Source organism: Buceros rhinoceros, unplaced genomic scaffold (assembly GCF_000710305.1).
Source record: "Buceros rhinoceros silvestris isolate BGI_N320 unplaced genomic scaffold, ASM71030v1 scaffold7104, whole genome shotgun sequence".
Lineage (NCBI taxonomy): Eukaryota > Metazoa > Chordata > Aves > Bucerotiformes > Bucerotidae > Buceros > Buceros rhinoceros.
This window is the reverse complement of record NW_010410004.1, coordinates 11134-33643: the sequence shown is the minus strand read 5'-3', so window position 1 is coordinate 33643 and position 22510 is coordinate 11134. Positions and strand designations below refer to the sequence as shown.

The following is a 22510-nucleotide window of genomic DNA, read 5'->3' as shown; positions in this document are numbered from 1 at the left end:
GATAAAAAGCCTTGGTGAGGATACTGTGGTTAGTAATAATAAACAGTGTGACATGATGAGCAATGGATTAAACACTGTTCTTTTTATGTCTTTAGCTTCTGTAGAACCTATTATTCTGTCATTCTGTAAATTAACCATTGCTTATTTACATACTTTTTAGTGTATTTTTCAGGGTTTTAGCTGTCAGTATATTGGCTGTACTGTGCTCTCTTTGTTTCTATAACACTTCAAAGAGAAGTACTTCCTTTGATAACAAGAGAAGAGGAACTGTCAAATGCTGTCCTTCAAAGCATTTGGTATTTTGGGGACCCTGAACCCAAAGGAGGCAGCAGTTTGGTTCAAAGCACAAGATTTTACTGGAGTATAAGCACAGATGTTTTTCAAGCAACTTCTTCAAGTTTCTTTCAAGAGTAGACGTACCTCAGATATATTTATTGGTGCAATTTTTTCACAGTGAGAAGTAGTATGCTTCTAAAATAACATATTTAGTTCCTGTAAGTTGTCAGTGGCTGTAGAGACTCGGGCAGAGGCAAGAGGGCTTGACAGGTTGTCTCAGATAGTGTTTCTTTAGCTAAGGAACTTGGTGGCCACAGAGACCAGCTGAGTGCAGGTGGGATCATTACAGAGATGCACTCTATTTGGAGTTTATGTGTGACTGTATCTACAAATTAAGAAGTATGCAGTTAGCTTCCGTTTTTGGATATATGAAGAAGGGAAGTATTTGCCATATGAATAGAAATATGGTGCATTTTTCATATAAACAGAGTTCAACAATGTAATTTCCTTTATATTTTCAAGTGTACCTGTAACACAACTGAACAAATGCATTTTTCCAAGAGTAGTAAAGAGAAGCTACAGTTTCCAAATTCTTTTTTAATTTTAGAAAGCTGCACATGCGCAGAAGTTGTTGCTGCTGTTGATGTGAACACTCTTGCCAATGAAGTTTATAAGCACAACTTTCCCACCACGCCATTGTGGGCAAAGACAATTGAGGTGAGTAATGAATGTCTTTTTTTACTCTGTGGCATTTGCAGAAGTAAGTTGTCTTCACTATCCTTATTAGTGACAAGAGAAACAAAAAGACTTAGTTTATGTTCTTAGGAATATAGCAGTTTTACGATAATTTTGATTTTTTGTGCTGTGGTTGCTTGTTGAAGTTAGAGGGATACTCACACTGCAGTCTTCAAAGTCATGGCTGCTGCCTCAGAAGAGGTTACATGAATGTCAGGAGGAATGCTTACTACCAGTAAAGGAATGAGAAAAATGGTATTTTTAGCTTAAATATTTTCAGGTATTTTGAAAGAATTTCATTTAATTACTTGAAGGCATACCTTCATTTTGTAGTTATAGCTGAGCTCAGTAAACCATGGGAAAATATACTGGATGGGACAGTCTTGCATTTTTTTGTGGGCTCAATAGATTAAATGTTTTAGGTGTTCTGTCCCTTTTACAAATTATTTGGAGAAGAACTAGGTAAAACTGGATTCTGTTTTAATAATTGAGGGGCAAACTAGGCATATCATTTTGCCTGAATTTTTACAGTTTTACAACATGACAGTAAAAGCTACTGAATTTGTTTTAAAGTCACTAGCTTAAATATGATTTAAATAAGTGTCTAAAGATTAAATTTGAATGCTTATCCAGCACTCAATAATACCAGGCTAAATGATAGTTTACAATTTTATGTGGGAAAAGAATAAGAATGCTTGTCCGTGTCTCCATAAGAGTGGATTACAGTCGGTAAGACCTGCTTTAAATTTATTGGAAAAAATATAGCAACTTTTGTCTAGTTTCTGTGGGCAATTATGTTACATTTGCTATACAGATATCCCTCAAAATATGTCAGGCAGTGATTTCTTTGTCCAGCTCATAGTTACTTGATTATCATCCTTCTTCTCTCCTCTTGGCCTCTTGATATGTTGTCATAGTGTTGGTTGAAGTTTGCTCCAGAGGAACTTCTACCTTGGTAGTTAATTCGTGCTATAGACCTAACAGAAATATTTTTTCAGGGTAGAGCTTTCACCCATGTAATATCTTTAAGGGGGTTTTATTGAGCAAAACGTAGAATGAAGTAAGCTTCACAGGATGCATTGGTAATGAGCTCCTAAGAGTTAAACCTCACAGTTCAGACCTGTGAGAAGTGTCGTGTTAACACGAGTTATTTTTCTGTTCAGATATTTTGTCTTTCAAGAAGATCTATTATTTTTTTCACCTGTTTTGAATATGTTAATATTGGTTTTGATGTACAGAAACTTTGTATCTGGATAGGGATATGTTATTTGAAGGAGGAGTATGGGGAGAAATAACTAGTCAATATTTTTGACGTGATCTACTGGAAGAACCACTACACACCGCTTCTGAAAGAATGAGTAGATAAAAACCTCAGGACTCTGTCTGGATGCTAACATCATTACTGTCTGTGAGTTGTATACAAAGCAATTAATGCACATTTGCATTGTGTGGTTTGCCAAGGTTGAAAATACTGAAATTATTAGGTCAAATATGAGATTAGATGATTTTTTGTTAGGTGAAGCAGATAGTGGAAGTAAGAGGATAGTTTGATCTGAAAGATGATTGGAGAGCTTCATACAATTTAAAACAACATTCTTCTATTTTTTTTCTTATTCAGGGCATAACACTGAAAGAATTTGACAAATTATCATTTGATATGATTTTGATGAGTCCTCCCTGTCAACCATTTACAAGGTAGATATAGCACATTTTGTAGAAAAGTGCCGTTATTACAGTATGTACTGTTAAAAGAGAGATGTTTCAAGAGTGACGCTATGTGTGGTTTATCTGTGCATCTTTCTCTTAAGCAAAAATGCTGTAGCTCTGTTCATTGTGATCTTTACTGAAGAAATGCAGCAATTTGAATCTTAATTATGGATCACTTTTCTTGTAATATGTATTTTATTTCAGTTTAAATTAAGTAAGCTGCTTATAGCACTTATTTTGCATACTGTGTTGCTCCAGGGAAATTCTAAGATTTTGCTGTTTAGGTGTGCTTCCTTTCCCCTTAGATATAAGTCTAATCTTTTCTTGGGGCAACTCCAGAAGAAGGATTGGATTTCTCACTTCTGCTTGAGATTAAGAGTGTAATCTGGTTTTATTTGTACTTTGAAAATTGCATGTGCACACAGATGGTTTATTCTGAGGAATATTTCTATTTTAGCCAAGTTGAAGAGGATAAGGGCTTTGAAATGATTTTTTTGATAATCTAGAGAAATATCTTGCTGATTAAGAACTAAATTTACTGAGATGTTATTTGTCAAATTAGTTTCAAATTCATGTTGTTTGACAGCAGTGACCAGTAAGATTCTAGTAACTGTACTCAGGCAAAGTAGCAGCTTCATGAAAGTCTGTTGATGGTGATGAAGCTGCTTGTGTAAGAAAATATATCTCGTTGAATGCTCTAAGTTTAAAAAAAAAAAAATCCCTCCAAAGTGATGTTGATCTATAAAACCGTGTTGTGCAAACATATGATGTATATAGGAATCGTTCCTTTAAAAATATATATATATTTTTAATAATACAATGAAAAGAAAAATCTGTGTATGACTAATGTAGAGACATACTAAAGCTCTTCCATTAAGGCTTTGTTCTGTTTTTTAAGGTAAAATGCAAGTATAAGTTAGGAGAATGCAGACCTGGAATTGTTACATTGCCATTTTTATAATCTACATGAGCCATCCAGTTTAATGTTACAGCATTGGTTACAAAGTTATTCACATGGGGCTCAGTCCTGCAAAATAGTGAGCACCGAGGCTTTAATCCATTGAAATAATTTAATATATTCAATGTAAAATAGCGGGGTATTGCCAGGAACCCAGTGAGGGTTTTTTGTGCTTTCAGAGCCAAGTATGTTCAAGTGTTTTGCTGTACAAGACCAGAATGCTAAACACTTTGCAGACTGGGGAGTGGATTTCATTACTGAATGCTACAGTTTTAACCCTGTTGTGAGCTGATGTTTTCCAGGGACAGACCTTCTTAGGACACTGGAGCTGTGAGCAGATCCTCGTGTCTGTACACAATGCTTTTGCAGAATCCCTTTTTGAAACCCCAAGTAAAAAAATGTCAGCGTTCTGTAGAAAAATACAAGTCAAATGTCAGTTTGCTCCAAGTAATATACAGGTGTGTGTTTGTTCTTTCTTAGAATTGGCCTGCAAGGTGATGTAGCAGATCCACGGACAAAGAGCTTTCTCTATATCCTTGATATTCTCCCAAGGTATAAATGAACTTCTACCTCAGTTCTTAAGCCTTTTTTTGGTAACTGAGTAGGTCTTTTATATTTCAGTGAGACAAGTCATCTAGAATGTTTTACAGGGATACTACTACTATTGTGGTGTATTACTTGTTTGCTTTCACGTGATTATCTGTAACTTACGAATACTTATATTTTACTGATGACATCATCTCATACTTATGGTATATGCTTTCATTGTTCAGTTTTCTTTTTATTGTGGGTCTGTTTAAACTGTAGCTATATGATAAATTAAAGAGTTACTTTTTTCCAGTTCAACATCCAATTTGCACTGACTCTATGTGGAAGCAGGAATAGGTAATATAATAGTTTGCTATTGGCACTGCACTATTGGTTTGCTCATGGGCACTGGAAAAGCATGAAAATTGTTTGAAATACTGGGTTAAAAAAACTTTGATTCAACATTTAGTCACCTTTTGAATAGGTAACAATTGAAAGTTTGTTTAAATATGTTATTGACTGCACAATATGCTACATCTTCCGTTCCCTTCCATTCTTTTTTAAGTGCCTATTCTGTCTTTTTGGTGCTGCTTCTAGATATCTTGGTTTGTAGCCTAGTCGCGTTTTTATGAGAAGGGATTCTGAAGAGTTTGAATAGCACTGCATTGTCTGAATAGTGCGTATGTCTTTGTATTGATCTGTCATTTTTGCCTAGTCAGATCCCAGTTCCTAGTAAAATAGCCATAACTATTTGTATTGTTTATGCCTTAACATTTTGAAACAGTAAATCCAAAGTGTTTTTTGCTGACCAAGATTTTTCTTATTGAGAGTGTTCAAAATGAGCTCCAAGTGCTGCCTGTGGTCTTTTTTTTGAAAGAGATGCATAGAACAGTAAGAACACTTCCTGAGGAAGTGTAGCAAGGAGTTGTTCAGGGAGATTATCCAGCAGAAATCTCTGCTTCTGGATTGAGATGTCCATTGGGTACCAACTGGCATGAGTCTGAGAATTTACATCAGTTACAGTTCACCAGACACCGTTCTTGGCTGTTCTCCTGCTGGAGGCTGGGACAGATGTTCTATATATTCCTTTACTGGTGAATCTTGCTTTCAGAATTGGAGGAGAAGAAAGGGGGGGTTGGCTGTTTCTTTTTTTTTTTTTAATTTAACACTTTTTGTACAGAAGGAGATGGGTACCAGCAACAGCCTTTCTTTCAAACTGCTGAGAGACACTGAGAGAAAAGAGCCTTCATCCTTCTTCCAGAAACAAAGGTTTTGCACCTAGCAACACTAAATGGGACTACCTCTTTGCCATTGTCATCTGCAGATAGAGAACACAGCCACAGAAGGGCTGAGTGGCTTGGCTGGGATCAGCTAAGAAATCTGTGGCAGAGAACATAAGACAGAACATAGTACAGATTCTGTAGCCTAGTAAGTTAGACAATTAGTAGATAAAAAGGAAGATTATTATTAGTCCCCGACTTCTAGCAGAGACACAAAAATGGGGAGATAATGTGAGTTTCCAAAAGCTGCAAAGGGTGTGTTTTGTGGAACATGGAATGTAACTCAGTATTTCAGACTGACCTTTCAAAATGATAAATTAAAAACAGCAGATAGTGTGTAAGTTAATAATTTGTCAGAATAATACTACCTTCCTTACCCTTAAGGGAATCCTGACCTCAGTATTCCTTCTCATTAAACTGAGACACAAGTTAAGAGACTGTCTGCTGTTTGGACACTGTTGTGCAGTAATATGGAAATGCTGCTTCCTGGTTTCTGTGGGCTTAGCTGGATAAAGGGCAGGAGCTTTTCCATCTCAAAACCAAAGCTTTAGACACTGCAGGACATATGTTTTTCCTCATGACGATGCAAAGGAGCTGAGCTTAAATGTGGCACTTTATCTCAACAACCCACGAGACCCTGCCTATGTGCTTTATCTCCCTTGTGCAGGTTTCTTAACTGTAAGCAGCCTGTAATATGTTCAAGATGGTGGCTTCTGCAGAGTTTCTTAGTTCCAAGAGACTTATGTTTTACTGAGATAGTGTTTGTGTATTTTTTGAATATGATGTGTTTGCCAGACATTGAGTATGAAGCATTTCAGCCCCCAAAAGGGAAATTCTTAATATAGGAATTACCACTTTGTGTTCTGAATTGGTACAGCATGCGTTCAGTTTATGGAAACTATAAAATAATTTTACATCCCTTGGCTGTTTGTACTTGTGTTCAGCTTTTCGTAATGAAATGTCACTGAAAAAGGCTCAAATATAGCCTGGGTAGACAGTACTAGAGATATGAAAAGGGCAGTTTCAAGATCTGCAAATCCCTGGGAAATCCTTGGAGCACTCAGCCAGCAAACAAAGTCTCACCCAAGAGGTCTAGATACTGTTTATCGTGCCCAAGCTGTAACCCAGGAAAGCCTAATGCTAAGATGCCAAAGCGCTACTTTTACAGACACATTTGTAATATTAATACCTGCCAAGTACTTAACACGTACTCTTTGTACAGTGATTACTTATCTTGTGATCTGTTGATGCTGTATGAGCTCTTGCTTTTCAGGCTATGCCCTGGAGTCATTACTTTAAGTTTCATAGGAGGTGATGATGCTGTTGCCTGTCGGTAAACATGCCAACAGATATATTCTCCTCTCCCCTGCAGGGAAATTGGCTGCTGTTGCTTTTTTCAGTTTTGCATTATTTTTTTCACTATTATTTTTAGTATTTTTTAATTTCGTGTAGTGTCTTGCCCATTTTCCAGTTTCCTGTGAAATGCTTTAGGTCTTTAATTCTTCATGTGAATGTCTTTAATTGATGGTATTTAAGAATGTGCTGAAACAAATTCTGCTGTTGTTTGTATGGGTGGAAGTCCACAGTCACTTACTGACTTAAATAAGCACAGAGCTGCTGTCTAGTGTCATTAGTATCCTGCTCCTATATGCTGTTCTGTGATCCCAATGTGTGATAGACATACTGTATCTACACTAGCCTTTCCAGAGAATTAATCAGTGCCAGAGAATGTTCCCAGAGACTTGAATCTGAATAATCTGTGCTTCTAAATTGTTGGAATGGTCCCTGGCACAGCTTGGGCTTGTTCCTTTCTCCAGAGTTTTAATATCCTGGTTTTGGAACGAGCCTATTTCCAGAGCTCTGCACTGATCTTGCTAAACCTCAGACGCCTCCTTCCCTTCCTCACCATCAAAGTGAAAAAGTATAGAAAATTGAGAATATCTGCAGTTTGAGCTTTAAACATCATATTTCTTAAAGCAATTAGGTTAATACTGGTTCTGATGTGTTACCACTAAAGTTCACGTGATGTTTAGACATTGATTTAGGGTTTAAGCACTTTAAAACAAAAGTTCTCTGTTCCATGGCTAAATAGTGATTTTTTTTTTTTTTTCCCAACAACTGTCTTTCCTATTACAAATTCAATCTGTTGGATAATAATATTATGCTTTAGGAAATGAACAGTGGTAAGCATTTTCAGAAGTCCATACATGGGGTACGGGAGGGTGTAGCTGTCTATCGGAATAGAAGTGGGTTTTGTTGGTTTTAATAATTACCAGCAGTCCAGTTTTTTCAGTTGGGAATGATTTGATCTAGGCAACCTTGAAAGTTGAGGTACCTTTGTTTTTTTTCTTAAGGATACTAAAGTTTAAGAGCTAATATGATGTGGAAATACTTTGATCTTTCTTGTAGCTGAACAAATCTGTGTATGTGTATAATGTAGTTTGCATCTTGTTACTCTGATGTTGATAATTTCTTTTTCCTTGTAGGCTCCAGAAGCTTCCAAAATACCTACTTTTAGAAAATGTTAAAGGATTTGAATCCTCTTCTGCAAGGTAAAGTGTAATTTATGCAAGTTTTATTTTTTAATAAGGGACATATTCTTCAGAAGGGGAAAGCAGGATTTTTATTTCCTAGAATTTAAGTTAACGAAATAGAATCAGATGGGACAGCTAGCATCTGTGGGTTAAAAATACTGTTTTAATTTAGGAATGAAAAGTTTGTGAAAGGAACTTACTAAATAATTATTTATTTCTTGAAGCAGATAAAATAGGTTCTAACAAGTTGACTCCATTGATTTTATTTGGTGATCCTGTGTCCTTTAGAAAGCGTCAGGATTCATTTTTGGAGAAACATAACAATAGGTATAGCAGTCCGAGATTTTGGGGTTTTATCCATGGCAGGAGCTCATGGTATTTTGTGTTAAGATCATGGTGCGATATACAGGCTTTCTTCAGGACCACTGTTGATAGAGTATCACTGGTTCAGGATTGCCATCAAATGGTCCAGAGATACAGTATGAAGACTGTATATAATCTTTGTCTGAAACGTGGAAGAAGAAGGTTGCCAATAAGTTTACATACTGACAGCAGGAGCCTTTTCCTCTCTTGTGAGCAAAGCAGTGGACAGGGTGCTGCAGTCTTCCTTCTCATTTTTTTGCAGGAATAGAGTAGGATCTTTCCATAGCATTCCTTAAAGCACCCAGAGAGCAGTCACCCTGCATATCATGGACCTTAATGAGTATGGCAGGCAGCTGGGAGACATGTTCAGCCCTCTCGCTGGTTAAGTGTGCAACAGTCCTCTGTGAACTCTTGAAAGCTTTGTTGGAGGGGCTGCTGCTGCAGACTCTTGCAATTCCCTCGGCTGTGCCTTGCTGGCCAGTGTTTGGAACAAGTCGCAGTTCGGAAAACACCCCAGACAGAATTTTTGTTTCTCTTATGACAGTTGGGATGCAGTGTCACATGCAGTGCCAGGTACAGGTCACAGATCCCGTTTTTCATATAGTTCCAGCCTAGTGCAGTTTGCATGGAATTTCTTTAAGAAATCTTTTAAAGAAGATTTCCATTTCAGTGATTTTTTTCCATTGTTTATAAAGTACATGCCTACCTCACTGTTATTATCAAAGCCACCAATATTTTCAGTCCCTTGAGTTATCCTTTTTGTTAGGCTTAGCTGATGTATGTGAACAGAGGGAAGTAGTAACTATTTGTAGTGGTTTTAATCACCTGTTTCGTAATTCACAATAAAGAGAATGTCTTGCCCTCTGATTCTTCTCAAGTTCAGAAATGGATGACTTCCTATTTGTAGTCCTCTGTCCAGTTTTGTTATTGAATGTGCTGAATGTCTTGGTACCTAAGAGGTTGCATTTATGTGCTTTTATTTAGGATTAAAAAGGGCGTAAAAGTTGTTTGAAGGGAGTAATTGCCTTTTGATTCTCTTAACTGCCAGAAATGAGCTTTTGCAAACACTGGAAATGTGTGGATTTAAATATCAAGAATTTCTCTTGTCTCCAACCTGCGTGAGTACTAAAATTGCTTTATTACTATTTAACTGTTCAAATTGTGCTGAGCCCAAGAACTTTTGAAAATGATCTATTGTATTAGAAAGGACAGTCATGACCAGAGCTGAAGATAGGCTTTTGAATGAGAAAGCATGAGTTCTGATTTCTCATCTGTGTACTGGCATAATCATACTGCTGTTGTTGTTCAGATCCTAGTCCCATATTGCTTTGGTACCGTTTGATATTTTTTAAGTGGGCGTGAATTTACACCGTGACAAAGAAGGTGGTTTTCCCTGCAGGAGCCTCATTGCTTCAGAAGTGCTGATGCCTGGGAATTTCCCAGCAGAGAAAATGTGGCTGTGTCACTTGTGGGTGAGGGGCTTTGTTTGCATGTTTCCCTGGCAACTGAAAAAAATCAAGAGGGATTTCAGATTGTGCAAGTCTGAATGGAATCAGTAAAGTACTGTATATGTCTGAGAGAAGCTAATAGAGGGTAGCTTGAAAATCAGTTGTGGTACATTTTTTTCGTTGTTAGATGTCTTGCAATTCCTTGTTCAGAAAGTCAAGGAGATGCCTTTTTTATAGAAAATGGGTAGTACCTGTCCCAAGAAATTGTGATGTGTGCTGTTTTTCTTCCTACCTCGCATAAAAGTTTGTTTACATTCCTTTACATTGTTCATTTACAGGGAAAGTAAAAACCATGATGTACAAAGAATAATTGCTTACTTTTTTCCTTGAAAATACCTAGGCATGGAAGATTGAAGGTTTAGAATATATATAGTGTGCCATAGTTCTGTTATGGTGTGTAATGGTGGATAACTTGTATGACACTGTAGACCACTTTTTCTCTCTTACTTGCTTGAACTAAAGGCTTGTGGATTTTGCTTACAGCTTGGCATTCCCAATTCTAGGCTGCGGTATTTTCTAATTGCAAAGCTTCACCAAGAACCATTTTCTTTTCAAGCTCCTGGTCAGGTGAGTGTGTTAGTGTTACTTGTATTTGCATTGTTTTGTGGAGATTGAGTGTTGAATTTTCAGTTTAGTAGTGTGTGTTGATGAAGGAGAGAGAGAAGTTAAATTCTGTCACTTTTTGTCAGCCTGGGTACTCAGTTTTCTAAGGACTGAAATCATAGAAGAATCTGGTTGGAAGAGACCTTTAAGATCATCGAGTCCAACTGTTCACCCTGCACTGCCAGGGTCCCTAAACCATGTCCTTCAGCACCACATCCACACAGCTTTTAAACGCTTCCAGGGATGGGGACTCCACCACTCCCTCAGCAGCCTGTTCCAATGATTCACAACCCTCTGTAAAGAAATTTTTCCTGATATCCGACCTAAATCTCCCCTGGCACAACTTAAGGCCATTTCCTCTCTTTCTGTCACTTGTTACTTGGGAGAAGAGACCAACCCCCACCTCTCTACAACCTCCTTTCAGGTAATTGCAGAGAGTGATAAGGTCTCCCCTGAGCCTCCTTTTCTCCAGGCTAAACATTCCCAGTTCCCTCAGCCACTCCTCATAAGACTTGCTCTCCAGACCCTTCACCAGCTTTGTTGCTCTAAACACATTCCATCATCTCAAAGTCCTTCCTGAAGTGAGTGGCCAAAACTGAACACAGTACTCAAGGTGTGGCCTCACCAGTGCCGAGTACAGGGGAACAATCACTTCCCTCCTCCTGCTGGCCACACTAATTGCTGATACAAGCCAGGATGCCAGTGGCTTAGATGACTTTAAATAGTTTGAGGAGACTGGCTGATAGTGGGCTGGAAACAATGCATTCTGCTACCTTTTTCACATGCTTGGAAAGGTCTTTTGCGAAGGTAATTATTTGTGGTTGTTCCTGACATCATTGCTGGTAGGTCAGCAAATCTTTATGCTAAAATTTTTTGAAATCTTCATGAAAATAACATTGAATGCTTACTTGATTTATTCTGAGCATCTTTGAAGAAATTCTGATTCACTGCAGAGTCCACTATCAGGTTATTTCTCAAATGCTGTTCTTCAATTTTTTTTCCTCACAATTTGTTCCTAGATTTTGACAAGATTCCCAGATCAGGATCTAAAAGAGTTATTCAAGGACAGAGTTGCTGACAAAGTGGATGAAGCTAGTTCATTCTTGTCTTCTGAAAAGACTAATCTGGATCCAAACATTGGTCTCGATTGCAGCAGCAAGAAGAGTTTACCAAAAGGGGCTTTTCTTTTTAAGCTTGAAACAGTAGAAGAAATGAAAAGGAAAAATGGTCAGGACAATGATTCCTCTATTCAAATGCTAAAAGATTTCTTGGAAGAGGAAAATGAAGAAATGAGTCGGTATTTCTTACCACCAAAGTCCTTATTGCGCTATGCTTTCTTGTTAGACATTGTAAAACCCACCTGTCGGAGATCCACATGCTTTACGAAAGGGTAAGTTGCAAAGAAAATGTCGTCCTGAATCATGTTCTGAAAGTTTAAGTGTGCTTTTGCTTGTGTACTGTAAAAACAAGGAGAGACATTTTATCAAAAAAACCCCAGGCCTTTGGAAAAAAAAAAAAATCTCCTTAGATAGTATGCTTTCTGGTGCAGTAGAATGCCAGCATGAAAATCTGTCTGGCAGAACATCATGTGCCCACTCCAAAAAGGCATTCACAAAAGAGAGTGCCATTTGTTGTTGACCTTCACAGAGCTTAATTACCCCTGCGGAAATATGGTTCCAGTAGACTGGTATGGTACTGATTCATTAATGAATTTTTTTATATTGCTCAGTGAAGTTACAAAGTGTCATGCATGACAGATCTGTTCCTCATTAAAACTGTCTCTACTGTACATTTTATTGATTTCTTGGAATTTTCAGCTGTGTAGGTCAGCTCTCTGGATTGGCCATATGTCATAAAACCAGTTAGGCTGTTGCATTTCAAATCATATTTGATGGAGCAGAACATCAGTGCTTTTCTGTCTAGTAGTTTTCTGATTTGTACTTTACAATTTTACATTTGAATGCCAGAGGTTGTTGAGTAGTCTGAAACCGCACATACAACTGGTCAGGAGCTTTTCCACTGAATGCATTTGTATTGGAAAATGCCAGTAGGAGCCTGAAAGTTTGTGGGAAATGTTAATATTGGTGAGTTTTTCAAATGAGATTGTTCTTTCATAGTTCTTAGAATGTTTCAGCAAAATGACTTAGTTGATGCATTAAAGCTAATTATAGCTTTTTTCCCGTTAGTAGAAATTAGACTGCAAGACTGATAGAGTTCTTGAAGATTTTGTGATTCAGCATTTTCTCTTCTAAGCTTTTTTTTTAGTCTAAAAGAATTTCAAACGTTCAAAATTTGTGAAAAAGGAAAGCTCTTCCCCCAGCTCTCATTGACATAAGCCTTTTTTGTCCTCACTCTTTTGAGTTGTGGGGGAGCATCTCGTGGAATCTGTTCCTTAACTAGAATAGCTAAATAAAAAACTTAGGCCAGAATGATCTCTTGTGTGTCCATGTATGCCTCAAGCATCATCAAAAATAAACTGGCCAATTGTGGTTTCACTATAATATGTCCTGGTAGTTTGTGGTCACGTTTATCAAAATCACACTGAAAGAGGCTTCTGAGCAGTTAAGATGAAATCTTTAAATATAGTGGTGGGAAACCTGACACAGAATGTGACTGTTGTCCTGCTGCTGATGTGGAAGCCAGGCCAGATAGCTGTGGTAGTTGTTCTTGGCTCAAAACGTAGGAATCCAGTTTACTGTCTTTGTTCTCTTTTTTAAGAGCCTTTGGGAAGAAAGGTTTCCAGCATGCTTCTCAGTGTGGTTGTATCACTTACAGCTCTGCATTTTAAAGAAAGATTATAATTACATCTCAGGCTTCAACCAGGTCATTTTCTGAGGCCAAGGATAAGTTGCTCACATATGTGCTATAGGAGTTCTGCTTTTCTGTTTCTCTGAAGCATGAGATTTAGGAAAGAGGACCCTGAATGGAGCAGACCAGCAGTCCAAATAGGACAGAGAAACTCTCTCCTGAGATGCCTGTCTGGTGTCTTTTTTTACAAGTCACACTGATCATCAGCTTTGAGATGGGGAGAAAAACTTCCCTCAGTTCTGATGGTCTTCAGGTATTTCCAGCAAGGTTTATGAGGCTAATCCAGTTATGCTTTCTCCAGTCCATGCTAATAAAGGGTCTCAAACACTGGTTTCTCATCAGTTTTTTTGCCTTTCTGCCTTTGTCATGCCAGTATGTCCTCTGAAAAGCATTGGTGGAGTATAGGGCAAAATGTAATGGCCTGTGATGAATGAGAGATTGAGCAGATGATCCCGTGTTCCCTTCCAACCTTGGACTCCTAGGCAATTGGAAGATGATTGCTGAGCTCCTTGAGACTACAGACACCATGGTTTCTTCTAGGAGTGCATTGGTGGTGACTGAAGTTGTGAGAGAAAATTGTCCATTTTAAAGGAAAGAGCAAATGAAAACTATTTTAGATACAATCATTCCGGACTTGTAAATTCTTGATATATATTAAGAGATGCAATACCTTCTAAAATAGTGCAATATCAGTTACAGAAACGCTCTCTAGCATTATGGGAATTACCTTTTTGTTTGTGGAAATATAGGACACAGTATACTGAGAAATAATGTATTATGTGTATGAAATTAAAAGGTTTTTTTGAAAGCTTACAGAAATAAAGGGGGGGAGGCAGAGAGAAATTTTCAGTGAGATTAAAATTGAAGACTGCAATTTCTTAGGCCAAATTCTTTCATTATAACTGCTAATGAAATGTCAGAAAATCAATGCATCATTTTTTACTGTGGCAAAAATTCCCATCTTTAATTATGTTCTGAGTCTAAGGTAGGAATGTTAATTTTTCTGTAGTGAGCAGATGCAATAATAATTAATAACAATCCAGCTAACATTGGCCATCTGCCCACATTTGTGTTTTTAAAAACACAAAACAACCCAACCAAAAAAACAACACTCACACCCAGCCTCAAAACCACTTTTACACCAACTGGATATTTTTGTGAGGAGTTTTGTACTCTAGTACCAATTATTTAGACTAGAGTATTTTATGTAACATGGATCCTATTAAAGCATTATTTTTCCCCCAACAAAACTCTAAAAATACCACTTTGAAATTGGTCCTCATTGATTTATTTTGGCTCAGATATATTAATCTGAAATACTATCTGTTGCTATATAAGACGATGACCAGGATTCCTCAGTGCTGCGTGTGTTCCAAACTCGCTGCATTTTCAGAATGCAACTAATCAATTAAAGGTCATATATTTACAAAACAGTTTGATTCCATGTGTTCTTAATCCCCATCAGTGTTTAGAGCCTTTTATTCTGATCATAAGGAAGGTTTGTAAGCACTTTGTTTTAAAATGCGTGGTACTCTCACTGATATTGGCAGATCTACTCATAAGCTTTTTCATCTGAAGAAGAAATTCTCAAGATTGAACCATGCTGGGTCGTTGTGTCTGTGCTGAAGGGAGACTATACCTTTATTTGTTGTGGAATTAGAAAGACATGAAACAGAAGTTGTTCCAGTGCCTTGCTTTAGAATGGGCCCCATGTGGAGAAAAAAGATCTGTATGTCTTTACAGATACCTGGGTAAAACTAGAGAATAGTATCTGTTAATGATTGATGCAGACAGACTGCATCCCTCTGATGTGTGGGATCTTCTGAAGTTCTTCCACTGTGCAAAAGCCATCTGTTGACTTGACTCAGTCTCTTCTTGTACAAAGCGTTCAAAGACTATCATAGTTAGACCAGCAAAGCACGTTTCTGAAAGCCCATAATTATATTTAAATCATAGTCTGGAAGAGACTACAGAATAAACATGTTGTTATGCAATCAACCACAAAGCATCCAAAAAAGCTGTCATATGGTTTTAGAATGTAGTTTGCTTACTGTTTAGTTGGATTTAATTTTATTCTGTCTGTCGTCTCTTTCTTTCTTCTGCTCTGCATAGATGCCTGGTCATCCTATATCCCTTCCCTCTGTGGAAAAACAAGCAATGAAAAGTTAAACGTGACTGAACCACTTTGATCCTAGTGGATCGATGTGAAAGCTGGAGGCTCACACTAATGGCCCTCCTTTGAATATGGAGAGTTGATTTGAACCCATAGGACCATTTGGCTTTTAACACATCTTGCCTTAATGTAAAATTGGTGTGTGCTGTGGAGATGGCCCTTTCTGATGCTGCTATGCTTGAATTCCTTGGCCTTGTGTAGTTGCCTAGTTGCCTTATATAAGGCATTACTCTGAATGAACCCTTGTGCGTTGATTGCAGACTCATCCCTAGGGTGCACATTCAGAGGCTGAGGCACTCTAAGAGTTAGCCTTTCACTTTACCTAGTCAGGACACTTTCTTGTTAATCAAAGCAAAGGAACCTAAGTAACTTCCCTTCATCTTTGCATATGAGGTCCGATGAAAATACTCATTTAAGATTGTTGTTGTTATTAAGGTATGGACACTATGTAGAGGGGACAGGCTCAGTTCTGCAGACAGCAGTAAATGTTCAGGTAAGAATGCATAGACTAACATATGAAAATGACTTGTTTTAAAACTTGTTTTTTTCTGTCTTCTGCTTTTTTGTTATAATATTCAGAATAACAAAGCTTTTAAAACTAAATTTTATGGCAAATGAGTTTCCAATTGTTTTACTTTCCATTCCTAAACACCAGTTTATTTAAATCAAAATTCTATGTGTGCCTCTCCCCGTGGAGAACATGAGTTCCTATTATGTTATTATCTGTAGTGTCCTACAGAGGTTTCACAGGTATATGTGAAAATTAAAAATTACTAATACTATGGATAAACTACAGTACAGTGTTGTGAGTCTAGGGCCACTTTTTGAACACATGATCCAGTAATTGCTGTCAAATGTTTAACATGTTGGAATTACAAAAGTATGAATATATAGTATTTTGAAAAGTTCTACTGTTGAAATACTGAGTTCTCCACAAAGTGGTATTTTGGCATTGGGAAAGGTAAAATAAGTGTATTAGTGAATTATCATTCAAAGATTCTTTTCACAAAGTCTGCTTTGTAGGCAAGCACCTCCTCTTGCACTCATGTGCTCTTGCTAATATTATATGGCATTTCAAAGCATGAGAATGCAGCTTTGGAATTCAGGATAATCTCAAAGCGAATGTATTAAAACAGCTGCATCCATACAGCTTAATTTGTGCGGATGGCCTGCTGTGGAGTTATATTAAGTCACTATTCTGTCACTAAGAAATGTTTATAGTTCTTTGATTGCCTCGTTAAGTATCGGTATAGCTTGTAAGTGGAGGAAGGAATGATAAATGTCCTCATGGCAACATTGATTGTTTTCTTGCAATTCCATGTGCTGAGAGATGGGCTGCGAAAATACATCACCAATCATACTTTCAAGCAAAACATGCTATTTTCTTTGGCACTGTGATAATCAAAGAAATACTCTGTTAAGATGTGAGTGTTCAAGTTCATGTATTTGGCCTGCATTGGTGATACCGTGTTTTGGATATTCTTTATAGCTTGAATCAGTATTTAAACACATTGAGGAGTTACCAGAAGAAGAGAAGCTTATGAAATTGTCAACACTAAAACTGAGATATTTTACGCCAAGAGAAATAGCAAATCTTCATGGATTCCCTCTGGAATTTGGTATGTGCTGCAAAGTCCCCATTTCTGCATAATTCTTCAGAAATGCCAATGTAATCTTTTTACTGGGTACTAATCCATGCTTTTTATTTTGCATTTATTTTTGGACTGCTCAATTCTTATGATTGATTCTTTTGATTTGGCTAACTGAATTTCTCTGAATTTCCACCAGTTTTTTATATTTTATAAGAACCAGCTTCTGTGGTTAGGTTTATCTTCATAAACCAGGAATAAGATTTTGGCATAAGAAAATGCTCTATTACTGAATGGTAATGAAGGTAGCCCTTTGTTTCAAGCTGAAACTATTTACTTAGCAGCCAACATTACTCACAACTGTGGAAAGTCAATATGTCCTGCCAGTTTAGGAAGGCTGTTAGTGGTTCTCAGTGTTTGAGCGGCTTGATTTCTCCCTTCCACACATTCGCAGCTGCTGACAAATGGAATTTCAGAAAATACAGATACTTCTTTGTTCAGGAGTGATCAAACTCTTCATTTAACCTTTTAAGTCACCTCTGTTTTCTAGAAAAGGCAGTACTAGCCCTTGGTCAGTTACTTCATTTTTTAACCGTTTTTGTGGAAAAGAGGGAGTCAAGGAACAAGACTCAGCAATATGGGTACATTGGACACACATCAACCAGAATTAAGCTTGAAATAAATTAATCAGATTTCGAGTTCCCCTTGTAAAGAAAGGCAGGCAAGAAAGTGTAGCTGTTATTACCTGCTAAGGAGCTTGACCTGATGCCATCACATCAGATCAGTTTATTGTTTCTCAGCAACACGAGCATCCATAGGATAAGACACCACTGATCTTAAGTAATTTTTTACATCTTTCTTTGACTTCCTCAGTGACTTTGAGTTCTGAGGAGTGCTAATCGTTTTTATGTATTTCTCTCTTTTGCAGTTTTAGATTGCTTTCTCATTTATTACTTATGGTTATATTAAAAATTACTGCATTCAAAGAATGGTCTCAAGGTTGAAAAGTTAGAGTTGCCAGTACTAAGCTTACTTGTTTAAGAGTATTTGCAGGAGTATGTGTCAAGTTACATGTTAACATGCAGGATTTTTTCATGTGGCCTCTCTTCTTTAATAAATCTTATTTTTGCAGACAGCCTTTTTCTTAGCATAGCTCTGTTCCATATTGCTGTAGGATGATGTAAAGAAACTTAAGCTAAGCAGGGCTAGGTTGGGCTTACATAGGTTTATCCTGCTGTTCAGGCTCCCTTTTGAGCACAGAATTGCCCATTTTTTCTTTTCTTTTAAATACACCTTGTATTTTCTGAATGTTAAATCGGTCTTTGCAGCATCACTGAGAGGTGTGTTAGGGTTAATACTGCTTGCATTTTAAGGGGGAAGAACTGAGACAATGGAGAAATTTATGTTTGGAAGACTCTGTTAATTTAAGTGGGTGACCAGTTTGTGAAACCTGACCTACTCCAGAGTGCATGAAATGATACCATGCTTCCTCTGTTCAGAGCTCATCGTCAGGGGTAGCTGGGAGCATCTGTGTTTTTGCAAACCAGAACTGAACTCTCAAGACTGGCTCAAGGCTGGCTTCTGAATCTGAGGAGCATCCAGGTCATCACCGTTTATGAAGTGCTCATTTGGCAAACTTGTATTCTGTCACCTGGGAACTGCGGAAAAAGAGACAGGGACAGATTCCACCTCTTGGAGGGCAATACCCTTCTCGCTTAATCATGGCACTTCTTTACAGTTCTTGCAATTCCCCACCTCGCTATACTACTTTTCCAGCTTCCACAGCATGTGAAACAAGCCTCTCTGAGCCATTGGCTTTCCCTCACATATACTCCTGATTCATAGGCAGACCAGGCTTTTACCGCTGCGCTGAGTCGCAAGTCTTGTCTTTGTGTTTAATCTAAGATGTTTCCCACTTTGTACTTAAAAAAAAAAAGTGTTACTCAGCTCTAGGCTGACTTGAAATCTCTGGTGAATTTAGGTACTATGTGTTTCTTCTGAGGGTTGCAAGCTATGGGTTTTTTTGAAAGTTGCTATATTTATGGTTACAGCAAAGGGTGTTTCCCTGACAGCATTTCTTGCATGTTAAATTTCAAGTTGTCATTGTGAAGTGTGGTATTTCCAAGAGGAAATGTACTGTGATTTCTCTGCTCCTGTATTCTGTAGTGGCAGCAACATTTGGGCTGAAATGTTCAACAACAGAAAGCCTGGAGATGTACCCACTGCAAATATATTGTTGGGCCAGGAAGCTAAAGAATGAAAAAACTACAAGCTTCAAGAATGAGTGAAGAGAATGTCAGGAAGCTTTGTAACAGATGCTGTTACTAGCTGCAGCTACAGTATTATCAGAAGAAAAGTGATTGTGTCTAAATTATACTATATTTTAGCAATTAATGGCCTTATTGAATTCAAGAAATCCAGAGTTAAATTAATGGTTTAACATTAACAGATTTATTTGTGCTTTTAACATCTAAATGTATAGATAGTAATTGCACTACAGGTCAATGAAATACGGTAGGCATTTGTCTTAGCTGCTGCTCTGGGTCCCACAGCAATATCATTAAAAGTGACCAGAGCATTCTTGCACCTGCGACCTGCTCTCATGAGGGTGGTGTCAGGATGCCTTTTCCATTTTTCCTGTAAGTGATGTATGTAAGCTATTAGGAGACAAATGGCAGCCTAGTGGAAAGCCAACACAATGTGATAGTGCATATTGCTGAGACCACAACATCATCAAGTACCATGCATGACCAAAATGATGTGGTGAGAGCTGTGCAGCAAGTGCCAGCATACTGTGAGTAGTTAAATCTGCCCTTTTGATGTAGGCTGCTCTTGAGCCAAGAAGATAGAAGGTGCAAGATAATGTTAACAGGCAGATGGAGGAGGCTTGGGATAAAGGGAACATCAGCCCTGAAAATTAAATCAGGCTTCCAGTTGCCAAGAGGCCGAAGGAGAACCTCTGAAATTTTCAGAGTTCACATAAGCTTCTTGGGCAATGTGTGCACGTGCATGTGTGTGCATGCATAAATACATATTTATTTTTATATACTCCTTTAAAACATGTATATATTTTAAAATGTACCTCATTCAGTGAATGCTTGTGAAAACTCCATCTAAGGTAATGTGTGTGGGAGTGCAAGAGATTGTTCCAAAGACAGAATAATGGTTGCCCAAATGTGAGTGCCAGAAAGCTGGGCAGAGTGGATGGAGCTGGCAGAAGATGTGTTTACTAAAGCAGTCCACATTTGAGACATTAAAAACTGGCAGAGAAGGATGGAACAACTCCTCTCAGACACCTCCTCCTCAGCTTTCCACCCTTGGCTCAGCAATTGTCCAACCGTGTTCTCTCCTGATCAGTCCCAGGAAGAGGATTTTTCTGATGTACTGTGAAAACTTCAGAACTTTCATATGCCACTGCTTGCATACACAGTGTGTTTATGTATCAAAGCTAATCTGGCTGGTGATGACATTGGGCTCAAAGGTAGGTTTTCTTCTTAGGAAATGATCAAATAATTGAATGTGATCAAGTTTCAGCAGCTTAGCAAATGACCCTGATGGTTGCATCACCACTGCTGTTCATCTTTCACTCAAGTTGAAGTAAATGCACTTTAGCTCACAGCAGGAGTAAGCTAAGAGGTTATAGCAGACCAGCTGTTGGCAACTTCTTCATTCTCAGAAGCCTGGTTACCTTTGTGTGCTCAATACATGAAACAACCCTTTCACAATACCTGGACCAGTTTAACTTCTTCTGGCCCTCCTTTCTTTCTTCCAGTCTGTGTACTTACCATGCGAAGGCCGTTTTGGATACTGTCTGTATTTCTGAGTGCATTTGACAGGGTCAGCATTGAATTACATGGAAAATTGTTCAGCTGCTTGATCACTCACTCGATAAGCCTTGCTTCTAGCTTAATCCATACTGGTGGTACATGGTGCTGCGAGACTTGTTTGATTTGCCTCGTCTGGTTAGAGGAGATCAGACTGGAAGTACAATATCAAGCTTATTGAGAAGTGCAGTTTAGTTCACGTGCAGTGAATCGTCACTTTTTCTGCCATGGCCACATTCTTCTGTGGAGGTTCTTTAGAGCAGCAGTTGTGCAGTGTTTTAGGTGCTGCTCCCCCTCCTTACGACTGCTGGATGTTTTGATCTGTACGAAGCGAAGCTAGATCAGCACTAGTTACACAACAGAGCGGTGTTTTGAGGTTTCTTGTTAAACTTTAGAGATGGCAGTACTGGTAATAGAAGAACTGATGCAAATCCAGTGAACTGGTTGGGACTTATTTTTGTAATTAGGTGGGGGGCTGTGGTGTGAACCATGGGGGATGAACCCTGCTGTGATCTGTGATGACTGTTCACTGAAAAAAGGAGTAGACTAAGACCTAGGAACAAACCCGGACTAATGATGTTGCACTACATGTTTTGTTTTAGGCTTTCCTGACAAAGTAACGACAAAGCAATGCTACCGTCTCCTGGGAAACAGCCTCAATGTGCGTGTGGTGGCAAAATTGATCTCCGTTCTACTTGGGTAATTTAGAACCTGAATCTGATGGATACGGACTGGTGCCAGAAAATACCTCCATCTTGGAAGAGACAGCTGACAGCAGCTGAACAAAAATCATAGCCTAGCAAAATACCTGTCCAGACATTTTGCGGAACAATTCTGATGTGTTTTTAATACCTTGCTTTTATAGTGTATTTGCACTGTACAGGTGTTTTATTTAAATGAAAGTTTTCAAGACATAATTGCTTTATTTAAATGTCCTTTTTAGTTTGCAAAGTGAAAAAGAGCAACTTTTACATATGAGATGAAATGAAGATGGATAAGACTATTTTATTTTATCTTAAAAAAATCTTCCCAGTCCAGTATAAAAAGGCTGCAAATGTAAAAGCCATTTTAATAAGTGCAGAGACTGAGTTCTACATGTAAAATGTCTTCATCTGTAAATATCAGAGATCCATTCTGAATAGATTTATTGTATATATGATCAGAAACTTTGATGTGGGTTTTTTGTAGCTGATTGAACTATTAAATTCAGTATTTTGTATACAACTTCTAAGAAACACGGTGTCATCCTTAGTTTATGGTTGTCTCATCCTTTCTAAATGCTTGCAGGTTTCTTGAAGCCAACTGTATCTGTCTGGAATGATTTGTTTAGGTGCAGCTAAATAAAAGTATTTCAAGATCATCACAACCTGACAATAATTTACCTGTTCGTATTCTTACTTACATTATTCAGGATAAGATCATTGCTCCTTACCAAGGACCTACACATAAAAGACATAAAAACTTCAAGGAATGCAAAGAATTATAAGAAGGGCTTCTGTAGGTATGTCAGCCAGAAAAGGAAGGTCAAAGGAAGTTTACCCCTCAGACTGGCAAATTGGTAACAGTGGATGAGGAGAAGAATTGTTGAGGTACTCAACAATTTCTTTGTCTCAATCTTCACCAG

At 38.0% G+C, this 22510-nt stretch overlaps 1 protein-coding gene across 1 annotated transcript; it reads left to right on the top strand.

Moving 5' to 3' along the window:
* Window positions 1-883: 883 nt before the first annotated feature.
* Window positions 884-21589, top strand: TRDMT1 (tRNA aspartic acid methyltransferase 1; the record flags this gene model as incomplete). Its single annotated transcript, XM_010135438.1, has 10 exons — window positions 884-993; window positions 2630-2706; window positions 4157-4228; window positions 7971-8036; window positions 9430-9499; window positions 10373-10456; window positions 11512-11882; window positions 15909-15966; window positions 16963-17092; window positions 21489-21589. Coding segments are annotated over 10 exons (1139 nt in total), but the record flags the coding sequence as incomplete, so codon positions are not given.
* Between the last annotated feature and the right edge of the window lie 921 nt (window positions 21590-22510).